The sequence below is a fragment of the Papaver somniferum genome, chromosome 9, assembly GCF_003573695.1.
Source record: "Papaver somniferum cultivar HN1 chromosome 9, ASM357369v1, whole genome shotgun sequence".
Lineage (NCBI taxonomy): Eukaryota > Viridiplantae > Streptophyta > Magnoliopsida > Ranunculales > Papaveraceae > Papaver > Papaver somniferum.
Window position 1 is genome coordinate 31,697,280 of NC_039366.1, and position 12,550 is coordinate 31,709,829.

Here is a 12,550-nt window from a genome sequence, read left to right on the forward strand (position 1 = left end):
TCTGCTTTATATGGTGTTGGATGTTACCAAAGTAATCTCTATTCCATATTTTTATCAATTTCTTAACATTTTTTAGCTTAGAAATGAAGGATAAGGCTGGGGTGCCTTGGATTTCTAATTTCTAATTTCCAAGCATGTTCAATGACATCAAAACACCTTTGATCTTCTAGAAAGAAACCAAAGAATTTGAAGGGCTTGGAACCATCTTTCCAAACTGGAGAAGTTTTCAGAAAGATAGGATTGTGATCAGAAGCTATGGGTGGGAGGTGGTGGAGATTGGCCGATGGGAAGCAGTTTAACCAAAGATCATTTGCAAGGGCTCTATCAATTCTAGCTTCAATGAACTGGTTGCCGATTCTCTTATTAGACCAGGTGAAGGGATATCTTATGAATCCTATGTCAATTAGGTTGGCAGAGTTGATGAGGGAATTGAATAAGATGCATTCATTCTGATTAATCTGACTGCCTCCTCGTTTTTCTTCAGAGTTAAGGATGAAGTGTAGATCTCCTATAACCATCCAGGGGATATCCACATCTTTGGCTAGCTCCCGGAATGGTTCCCAAGATTGTGTTTTTTGGTTTTTGTTAGGATTTCCATACAAGCAAGATAGCATCCATTGATGATTGGTTGCCTTCTCGTGAACTAGAGCATCTATCTGGTTATCATTGGCTCTGAGAATGTCAAGTTTAATGTTGTCATTCCATGCCAGGGCAAGGTCATCGGCTGTTCCAATAGATCCTTTAGGGCTCACTATCTCAGAATTACTAAAATTCAGTTTTTTTAAGATCTTATATACTCGATTGCCGTTTTTCTTAGTTTCAGAGAGAAAGAGGATGTCAGTTGATACTCTTTCACAAGGTTCGACAAATGAGTTTTAGTGAAAGGTTTTCCTAGGCCCTGAAGGTTCCAAGAAAGGATATTTAGAGACATCACCTTGTTAGTGGTGAACTGTCTTAGGGCACATCTAAAGAGCACAGAGTAGTGACTAGCAAAAAGGAGTAACCTAGTTATAACAATTCTATTCAATAAGCCCCTACCGGAAATGCTAGTGACATCTTTCCACCTATTATGGTCCTCAGAGAGAATTCCAGTGATAGTGTTAAATTGAGTGCATCCTAATGTTCCAATTTCACATCTAACATATCCATCAAATTTACAACAATTCTTCAGGTGCAATAAGGAATGTAACATATGAGGAATCAGAGTAATATGTTGTATAATATGTTGTATAACTTGTAAAGAGTTTAGGTGTTTATGAGATACCCGATCCTCCCCTATTTTGTCAGCATCATCACCTTTTGCTTGTGTATCCCCATTGTTTGCACCACCCTTATGTGTTAAGTCTTTCCCATCACCATTATCTTCAGCCGGTTTGTTGGTATCACTAATTGGCATCCCACTGTTCTCATCTGCTTGGTATTGAGCTTGAATGTTGGGAATGGTATTACTGGGGCTTTCATGTTCAGGCCATGGAACTATATTGAAAGGAGCTGAGATGATTAGAGGAGGGACAAATATCTCTTTTTGGTTCTGTCTGAGCCCCTGGTAGGATGAAATAGCAATGTTGTCTGAGAGGTTGTGGTTTTGATTTTGAAACTAAGTTGAGAATTTGATGATGAAGGAATTTGGGGGTCGTTTATTTCCAGCTTACCATAGTGCATATGCGGTGGGATCAGACAATCAGGTTGAGATGAATTTCCCATCTCGGATTTGGATTTTCCTTTCACCACCCCTTTTTTCTTCTGAGATTTTTGGGTTCCCAAGAGATTTTGGACTGTCTTCCTCAGCAAAATAGCTTCCAACCGGTTTTTCCTTGCTTTTTTTTTTTTTTTTTGCTAAATCACATATTTTATTAAAATTAAGGAAAAAAGCAAGACAAAAGTTTACAAGACTAAAATTAGGACTAAATTATTAAAGGACAAAAGCAAACTGATTTATGTAAATATGAATTAGCATAAGCTAAGATAATCTACTCCTTGCATTTCTATTCTCTTCAGGAAATGTGGCCTCCCAGAATGTATGATTCTCTCTCCAGCTTTCAAGACTGCTCCTCTTTGTGCTAAATTGTTTGCTGTGAAATTTATCTCTTTGGGGCATTGAGAAAATGTAACTGCTGCTAATTTCATGCTTGCTTTCTTCCATCTTGCCTAGATATACCAAGGTAGTTCATTTCTTTTGAAGCATTCAATCTCAGTAATTGAATCTGACTGAATAATCATATTAGTGCATTCAAGAAAAACAGCCCATTCAAGTGCACATAGTATTGCATATTCCCCTGCAATGGAAGATGAAGCAACACCAGTTCCACCTGTAAGAGTGCCAATTACCTGACTGTTGCAATCCCTTGAAATCACACCTAAGCCTGCATTCCCTAGTTCTCCAAAAGATTTACTAGCACAGCAAAAAAGAGTAACACCATCTGCAGGAGCAGTCCAGTAGTTTTCTTTGATGCAATTGAACTTGATGCTTTTGTCACTAATTTTGAAAAAAGATAGTATTTGAGTGTCATAATTTTGGCTCCATTTATTACCTTTCATTATATGGCTCCCTTCCTGTATGAGTTTGTAAATTCTGCATTTGAAACTGTTGTTGTGAGGCTTCATTTCTTCAAATAAGATTTTATTTCTTTGAAACCAAAGCTCCCTCATGGTTGCACATGCAGCTGTTAACCATATTTCTCTTACAATGGGACTTTTTATTTTTGCAGCTGAACAAATATCTTCAAAAGAAGTTGGTTTTCTGAAACCAAAAATTGAACATAGCCAGACCATATTTCCAAACTAAACCTGCAATGCCACAATGTATAATTCATGTTATCTTGCTCTTCTTGACAAATGCATCATCTAGAAACCATATCATATACAATCTTTTTCATTTCATCATCATCCATATACACACCCTGCTGTAACTTCCAGATGTTGCTAGCAATGTTGGGATGCAGAAATGGCTTCCAAATATAAGTTGGCCATACAAGAGTTGGTTCTTTTTCCCTTACTTTTTCAAATGCTGCAGAATTTTCAAATTTTCCACTTTTATGCCCAATCCAAATTAGTTTGTCTTCACCACCACTGATTTCAGGTAGATTTGCAGTGTTTATGAATAATTGCATCTCAGTAGGTATACTCCAAGAATTATCCTTCAGTAGATTTATAACCTTCATTCCAATATTATCTTTGACATATTTAGAATAACCAATTTGTTCTATAAGTGGTACTTCACCAATCCAAGTATCAAACCAAACAGATATTTTGGTTCCATCACCAATACTCCACATTATATCTTCTTTTAGATAATTCCATGCCCAATTTAAACCCTTCCATATGGATGATTGTTTCCATTTTGTGATTCACTGTCCATTTTTGGTCTTGAATTTTACAGATAGAAAGAGAGCCCATTCCTCATTTGAATTAATCATTTTCCACAACATTTTCATGAGAAGCACTTTGTTTATCACTTCAAGCCTTTTAATCCCCAGACCACCTTCTTTGTATGGAGTACAAACTCTATTCCATGATATTGTCTTAAATTTTCTTTTTTCATCATCACCAGACCATAGGAAGTTTCTGATGATATTTTCACAAATTTTGATAACAGATGCTGGCCATTTATATATAGCCATTGAGTAGATTGGAATACTACATAACACTGATTTAATCAGAGTTATTCTGTTTTGAAATGAGAGTAACTTACCTTTCCAGGAAGCTAATTTTCTTTGAATCTGCTCTACCATGGGCCACACCATTGCTGAAGTAATTCTTCCTGAAGCTAAAATGACACCCAAATACTTATATGGGAAATAAGACAGCTCCATGTTAACTATCTCAGTTATCTGCTGTTTCCTTGCAGTTGAAGCTCCATTCACAAAACACTTACTTTTATTTTTGTTGATAATTTGCCCTTATTTGACTTGATAATCATCTAATAAAGTCAATAAGTTCTCGAAACTTCTTTTGGATCCATTGCAGAATATGAACACATCATCTGCAAAAAATAAATGAGTGGGATGTATGCCATTTTTAACCACCATAGGTTGAATTTTTCCATTGGATATCATTTTAGAAATATTTCTGCTCAGCACATCTTCCATTAGAACAAATAGAATTGGAGATAATGGATCTCCCTGCCTTAACCCCCTACTAACTGGAAAAAATCCACATGGACCACCATTCACCATCACTGAAATTCTTGCAGATTGAAATATAGTTATTAACCAGTTACACCAAGAGGAAGAGAAACCATATTTCATCAATACTTTCATGAGGAATTCCTATCTTACAGAATCATAAGCTTGAGAAATATCCAATTTTAATCCCACATTTCCTCCCCTTCTTTTAAACTTCATTTCATTTACTAACTCAGATGCAAGTAATACTTGTTCTTGTATGCTTCTTCCTTTTATATAAGCTGACGGTTGTGAAGATACTAACTTTGTCATAAAACTACTCATTTTTGTAGTAATAATCTTAGTAAAGATTTTGAATAGAACATTACTCAAACTTATAGGCCTGAACTGGTTTGATGTCTTTGCTCCTTGTGTTTTTGGTATTAACACTAAGAAACTAGAGTTCATACCTTTAGGAATGAATCTTCTCCTCCAACAGAACTGAATTGCAGCCAATAGATCATCTTGTATTATCTCCCAACAACTTCTTTAGAAAATTCCAGAGAAGCCATCTGGACCTGGAGCACTTTCAGGATCCATATCAAACACTATAGCTTTTATTTCCTCTTCACTAGGAATGACATCCAAAAAACTTTGATCTTCTTCAGTGATAAGTTGAGGAACAACTTCTAATAATTCTTCTTTAATATTGACACTTTTTGCTTCAAACTTTTTTTGAAAATGTTGTACCAATGCATCTGTAATTTGAGATTGATCTGATATTACATTCCCATCACTAACTTCCAATTCACAAATAAATTTTTTTGAATTTCTTATCTTCAGATTAGTATAAAAAAATTGTATTAGCTGCTCCTTCTTTTATCCACTTGATTCTTGACTTCTTCCTCATTAGTGTATTAAGTTGAACCTCTTTGTTGGCATGTTCATTTTGTGCCTTAACTAACTCATCCAATGTTTCAGAGTCAAAGGGATTATTGTCAGATACTTTCATAGCCTCTAAGACTTTCTCTTCAGCTTATTTGAGTTTCACATGCACATTCCAAAAACTCTCCAGTTCCAGTCATTTAATACTCTTTTCAGCTCTTTCATTTTCTGCATAAAGATGAATGCAGGATCACCTACAATCACATTTGACCAACTTGCTTTCACTACTGACAAAAATTCTGGATGACAGATTCACATTTTCTGAAATTTTCTAGGTACATTGTTGGGTTTTGGGATGCTGGCACATCCACCTAATAATGGAGAGTGATCTGAAACAACCCTCAGTCCTACTTTGTACCCCCAATCACCATAAATCTGCAGCCATTTTTGATTGAAAACTACTCTATCAAGTGTACAGAGTATTCTCTTCTTTCCTTGTTGGCAGTTAGACCAAGAGAATTGCATACCTGTTTTTGGAGCTTGAAGAAGTTCACATTTATTCAGACAATCACTGAATTCCAACATTGAGTTTCTGTTAGGGGACCTTCCACCCATTTTTTCATCTGGAGATAATATAGCATTAAAATCACCTAGAATAATCCAAGGTTTATTTAGATCATTTATTATTTCCATTTCAGACCAAAGAAATCTCCTCTGCACTAACTTAACATGTGCATGAACTCCAGAGACAAGTACATCACCAACACCAACAATTACCATTTGACTTGACATTGATATAACTGTAGGTTGAGTAAGATTTTTATTCCAAAAAAAGCCATATATTACCTTTATTACTTGAAGTAGAATTATGAATAATCATTCTTTCCATTCCTGGAAGATTTAATTTGCTACAAAATGAAGCACTACAATGAACTTTTGGTTCAGCAATCCATACCAGAGATAGGCTGAATTGATTTATCAGAGATCATAACTTGTCTTGATCCCTTTGTCTTCTAAGGCCTCTGATATTCCAATATAATATCTTCATTGTTTAGGAGGGGGGTTTGTGGTACCCCCTTTACCCTGGTTCTTTCTGAAGTTATACTTATTGCTGACTGGAACTTGTTTTACCCCTTTAACATTTTTTCTTGGACTGACTGAAGAAGAAGTTGAAATTTCTTTTTCTACCACCTTTGCCCAAGATGTAATTTGTACTGCTTAATTAGTAACTTTACCATTTGAACCATTAACAAAATTGACAGTACTATTTTGTAAGCTATTTGCTTCAGCTATATTAAACAAGTTTACCACTCCACTTACTTGATCAGTTTTTTCAACCTCCATATTCTGATTTTTGTGTTTTCCTTTAGTAGAAATTATAGTAGAAAATACATTTCCAAATTTGACAACACTATCCACTTCAGTATCTTCTGTAATATGAATCTTTTTTTGAGGCTCCATTTCTGCTAAGATTTCTTCATCAACACTAATCACATCATCTTCTTCTAATTCCTCTTGGTTGAGGGAATTGAATCTCCCACTGTTTATGTTTGTTGAAGCCAAACTACTAGCAACCTGAAAATTTATTGGTGTGACTACATTGGAAACAACTGCATCTTCTTCAAGGCTTTGAGTACTTTGCCTTTTTCAATATTGGTAATATTTTTCTCAATCTCTGATCTGTCACAAATATCAAATGGAATATGAGCAGAATTAGTTTTGGGAATTTGGTGTTGAACAAGAGTTGATGTAGACTTGCTAGTATTATTGACCTGAGCATTACTTGCTTGTTGTAACTTGTTCTTCTCAACTCTACATTCTGTAATAGAATACTCAACTATTTTACATGTTGAACAAAACTTTGGACATACAGGAATTGAGATGTTCTGAAGAAAAAAACCACCATACTTAGTGCCAATCCAAACTTTGTTAGGGATAGTATTTGCAAAATCCACTTCAACAAGAACATTTGCATAATACCCAACCTCACATTTAGCAATAGCTTCATCTAATTTGATTGGTGTACCAATTTCCTTGCAAATCTTAAACAAAATCTTTTCACTCCAAAATTCAAGACCCAGACCTGGTAATCTAACCCATACCATATCTTTAGAAGTTTTCTGACTTTTTGAACGAAAATTAGAGATCCATTTTCTTATTTGTAGAATCTGATTAAGAACTTCCCATTTGCCTCCCTTGATATATTGACGATCTGTTTCGTTATCCAACTTAATTGTAAAGAAACCTCTTCCTAATGGAATGAGTTTAGAATCACCTGTCAATTTCCATTGTTGACGAAGAATAACAGCAGCATCAACAAATTTAGTTTGTTGTAAATTCATCTTCCAATAAGAGAAAATCTCCAAGGGTTAATGCTTTCTTCAAACAAATCATCCGGTAATTCAATCGAAGGAATTACCTGAGAGTTATTTTCTTTATTGAAACCTAACATATTTGACTTAAAAGATTAAAAACAGTGGATTCAGGACAAGAATCCATAAAACCACTTGATTTACTGACTAATCATTAGGAAAATAAACGGATTCAGATGAAGTTTTAGGTTGGATTTCACCTGAATTAATGATACTGAGCGTGAGAAAAGAAAATTGACGAAGAAATTTTTTACTGAGTCAGTCGCCCGATTTTCAGAGCGTAACTCAGGCCGATTTTTTCCTCTATTTTTTCCTTGCTTTGGCATAGATCGATTTTCCTTTGCCTTCTTTCCTTCTTGGTGGTTTCTCCATTTGATTGATGACTACTCCTTTGGAGTTGATGACTGATATTTGATTTGTGATTTCTTCGGATACCATAATGGGGGCTTTGTTTAGATCGCCTCCAAATCTTGTTAGGTCCTCTTCCCTGAGTATTTCAAGAATTTTTTCTTTGTTTAGCTTGAGTTTAACTCTGCCTTCCATTGTACTCACCGGATTTTGCATCTGAAAAGGGTTACCAATGTTTCCTATTTCCTTTTCTGTTTTAGATCGAAGAGACTCACTCCCTTCTGTCTGAGTCATTGCCGATTTGAGTTTGTTGACGTTTGGGTTGATCTCTAGAAGAGGATCTGTTGTTATAGCCATACAGTTTGATAAGGGCACCATCTGGGACATCCCGTCTAAGGATATTAACACCATTTGGTTCTCCGTAAACACCGTTGAGTTTGGTACCTCCATAGGAGCTGCAGGTGTCCATATCATATTTTGTTCTGGTGGTGGTCCATGAAGATAGTTGTAGGAACCATTTGAAACGTCGCTTTCTTCATTTGGCATGTCCCATCTCTGAAATTTATTAGCTGCAAATTCCATTCCTTCCTCCCACAGTCTCTTGGAAGAGTTTGAGCTACTCATTGACGCTATACACATTTGAGGGATGATAAAGGCACTTCTCAGATCATCATCAGAGACATTCATGCTGAAACCTGGTGGGATAGCCGGAGTCACCAAGTTTGGTGGTGCAATGAACTGCGGGTTTATCAAGTCTCTTGCTTCAAAAACTCTCTGGGAGCATTGAGAGCTGACATAGCAGTTTCAGCTTCCAAATCATCATAGTTCATTTGAACGTTAGCATCATTGAAGATCACTTCCTCCTGCTGTTCCGGATCTAGATAAATATTGGGTTATTCATCATTGCTTGGCTCTTTATATTTTTCCCTTGGATGGTTGATTATCCTACAAATTTTGCAGAATGATTTTGGCAGTGGCTCATAGTACAGCATAACCTCAAAAAAATCATGTTCTCCCAGGATAAGATCAAAAATGGGATCAAAGCGTTCATTTAGATCCATTTGGAAAAAGCATCTAATGAAGGGGCGAGCATTTCCAAAGTCCTGTGGAAGTTCTTTACTGATGAAAGTTCCAATGCTATTTGCGATCATTTCCGGTATTCCTTCTCCCCAGAATTCAACCGGGAGATTCAATAAGCTGGCCCAAAAGTTCACTAGCGTCATATGTATCATGGATGACGGGATTTCAAATTGGTATGCCTTAACTACCAGCAACCACGCAACATATTTTGTTGGGGAATATATGATGGCTCGGTGGACATCAACACGTGATTGCAGTTCAATAGTGAACTTGTTGGCTTCCGTGGAACCACTTACTATAGTAGTTACTGGTTGATATGCCAGTACCCATAAGAACTGTAACATTTCCATCATCTTCTTTATATTTAGCTTGAATGGACAGAATATTCTTGCTACCACCATGAGTTCAGTGTTGTTTCTGCATCTCGAGATTGTTTCTGGTTTTAGAGTTATAGACCGAGTCATTGAGAGTTGTGTGTTCATTCTGTCTACTAACTCCGTTTCTCGTTGGGTGTTCAATGGTTGGCTGTTGATGATGTTCATGTTTGTTTTTGGGTTGTTCAATGTGCTTTGACAAATAGATAATCTTTGGAAGATTTTGAATAGTTTTGTACACAGTTTTGCCATGAATTCAAATAACCAGAGTTTGGTTAACCACTTCGTTACTTTTTGAACTGAATTCAACTCAGTTATTACAGTGGTTGGGTGCATTGAAGTGTGATATGATTTTTTACTGTGATGCATTACAGGAGGGGTTGAGGGGAATGAAGGAATAGCGGTAAAGAGACACGACAGAGAATTTAATACAAACAGCAACTGACAGAAAGCTATGAAGAGAAGAGGCAGACGGGTCAAGTGGGAGATAAGCAATCTTAAGAGGATTGCTTAGAGGTTCGGGATTTTGGGAAGATAAGTAAACAGTATAACAGGGTGCCAATAATAATACCTGAAACAGAAAACCAAAGATAACTTAGCTGAGAAAACTGTTGAGTTTGCGCAAACTTACCTTGGGGGGATTCTCAGGCGATGGATGCTTCCAGAGGGGATCAAGCTAGGAGTTTTAGTTCATGAGGAGGATTTGTTTCGGATTTTTGGTTTCAATGAAGGGTTTGTAAGAAGTATGATGCAAAAGATCGATTTAAGAAAGAATTATTCAAAGAAGGGTTCTGTGACATAAGGTGACGGTTGCAGAGCGTCTCTCTCCTCTCTAACACTTGTTAATAAGTACATTACCTTACTTAGCCATATTTACAATGATTTCCCCTTTGTACCCAGCTACAAGAAACCCAAATTCAACGGGCAACAACATATTCATTAAGAGTAAGGATCCCCTCACACTTTTATTATCACACTATCTCACACGTTGGACGTCATTTTTGCGAATAAAAATCAAACCACAACGGATTTTTGCTAATATTTCGAGGATATGTTCTTCTTACCAAGTTCTACATGCCTACCAAAAATGAGCACATTCAGAAGCATAAAACCTCACAATCTACCGGTCTTAATTTCGACGGCCAGAAATCCGTTGATTTTCAACGGCTCATTTTCAAAGTAGTAGATGGTGGTGTTATATGTCTCGGAATACACTCATTTTTGGTAGGGATGTATAACTTGGTAAGAAGAACATATTCCCAAAAATATTAGCTTCAAATCGGTTACGGTTTGATTTTTATTCACAAAAATGACGCCCAACGTGTGAGATAGTGTGATAATAAAAGTGTGAGGGGATCCCTCATCATTAATTAAGGATTGATGTAACTAAAGTTTTATGTAAGCAACATGATAAGTGTTAGCTACTTTGCTCAAAATCCCCAACACTGGGGCTAACAAACACTATAAGGATTCTTGTTTGTAGAAAAAGCCTAAGCACTCGCAATCTTTACGACACTTATTTCCACAATCATCTAAATCTAATTTCAAAGATCCTTCGCCTTCACTATAGTCGCTCATGAAATGTTCAACGCCCACGACTATGAAATAATCCACTTTGCTAGCCTTATCTATATCACATTTGTGTTGCACCGGAGGTGCACAGTTCTTGGTCCAGCCTAACAATCCCTTAGGCGTTGGACAAGCAACACATTGTTCATCTTCGCAAACACCAAAAGATCCACATTTGCTCGGTAACTTGCACTCACTTAAACGTCCGTTCCTGGTCGGGTCAAACAAACTAAATGTTACCTCCCAAGCTCCGTAAACAATTTTGTCGTAATATGTATAGACCTTGAGACTACCATCAAATCCTAATCGGAGCAGGGACGATGTGCTATTATATTTGGCACTACCCAAGAGTGATGTTCTAGATGAAGAATTAGACACAAAAAATTTCAATGTTAGCTCATATACATAAGCTTCTTCTGTTTCTGGTGCTGTGTTGAACAAGACTTGAGTCGGTGGTCCTTCACTGTTTCCAAACCAGTCAGATGTGTAGTAAAGTAATGGCTTCTTAAGGTTTCTACTCTTGAAATATAGATTCAGTCTGTCCTTATGTAGAACAAAGTTATAAGGACCCTGAGTTCCATCAACTTCAGATGAACGGCTAATTATCCGATTAGGACCATTTAGATTTAAACTCTGACCTACTAAAAGAGTGTCACTTGGATGCTCAAAACTCTGCCAAATAAATCTTCCATCATTATCGTAAAGCACAATATTGCCATTTGACAAAAGATTAAGACCAACAACGCCTCTATCACTTGTACCAGTCTGCCAAGCAATCCGTCCATTAAAATCGGCCAATACAAGATTCCCATCTTTACTGAACGTCAAGGTGGCATTTTCATGAACTGGATTTCCACGGTTAGCATCCCAAACCCATCTCATGACAGTCGGATTCTACCGAACCCATTCTCAAAGCAAGTGTGAAGGTATTAGGAGTAGTGTTATAGAAAAAAAGTTGAACAGAGGAAGAGCACGATAATATGCTTTATATTCAACTACATAATTGCCAAAATCTCCTTGATTTATGAACTGGAAGGTCTTCGAAGAAGGTCCAATGGATTCGGCAACAACAAGTGATAAGAAGAAGATGACAGTGAAGAAGAAAATTGGGAAAGACATGTTTTTGCTATAGATTACATTTGGTATTACTCGTTGTTTGAGGGTGAAAACAGTTTCTGCTGATTTTGGTAATTTCGGGTGTGTGGGTGAGAAACGAGTCTAAACCCTAAACAATGTATTGCAAGGGAGTACTTTGATTCGAGAGATCAATCTGTACAAATCCGGCCTAAACCAAGAAATGGTCGTTCCAGACTTGCTTCGGTCACAAAGTTAAGGAGAAGGGTTGGTCTTAGGGAGGGAAGCGAAGAGAGTGTTGAGACTAGAATAGTTGATTCTGGAAGAGCGGTTGTTTGACGACTTGTATCAGAAAGTGAAACGCTAGCAGATTGGGAAGCTAAAGTGATTTCTGAGTGTGGTATGTTCCTGACCAAAAACTTGTTCTTTGGTGGAAATAGGTGAGACCTATTTATACAAGTCGCAACGAAACGTACCCTGGTCTCGTAAGAAGTGGAAACAATTGAGTAAATGGAAGAAAGCGGTAACGGATAACGCCTGGAATTGATGTTTCCATAATGAAGGAAACGTTTCACCATTACTCCTTGTATTTACTAACCGCTTCACTCTTATGACACTTTCTTGTAACGGGCGTAGTGTACGCCGCACGCTGTAAACCGCCAGACCAATACCCTGATGAGCATCCCCCAGTTTGTGACATGTTTTGATTTCTCGAGTGTTTTCGTGGAAAACGTGTAGCATGTTG

General features: G+C 37.0%; 1 protein-coding gene and 1 pseudogene across 1 annotated transcript; both read right to left on the bottom strand.

The window, feature by feature from the left end:
* Positions 1–6,206: 6,206 nt before the first annotated feature.
* Positions 6,207–7,330, bottom strand: LOC113311713. Its single transcript, XM_026560517.1, has 2 exons — positions 6,761–7,330; positions 6,207–6,563 (listed from the first exon to the last, which is right to left on the bottom strand). Exons 1-2 carry the CDS (start codon positions 7,328–7,330, stop codon positions 6,207–6,209), a joined length of 927 nt encoding a protein of 308 aa, XP_026416302.1.
* A 3,218-nt stretch (positions 7,331–10,548) lies between these two features.
* Positions 10,549–11,850, bottom strand: LOC113311715 (annotated as a pseudogene).
* Between the last annotated feature and the right edge of the window lie 700 nt (positions 11,851–12,550).

What these genes read in the sequence shown, in the direction of transcription:
- LOC113311713 (XM_026560517.1), bottom strand. Translation starts at nt 7,330, where the DNA reads ATGAATTTACAACAAACTAAATTTGTTGATGCTGCTGTTATTCTTCGT. An exon ending in AACAAGCAAGTAATGCTCAG is followed by an intron (nt 6,564 to 6,760) that starts GTCAATAATACT and finishes ATAAATTTTCAG; the next exon opens with GTTGCTAGTAGTTTGGCTTC.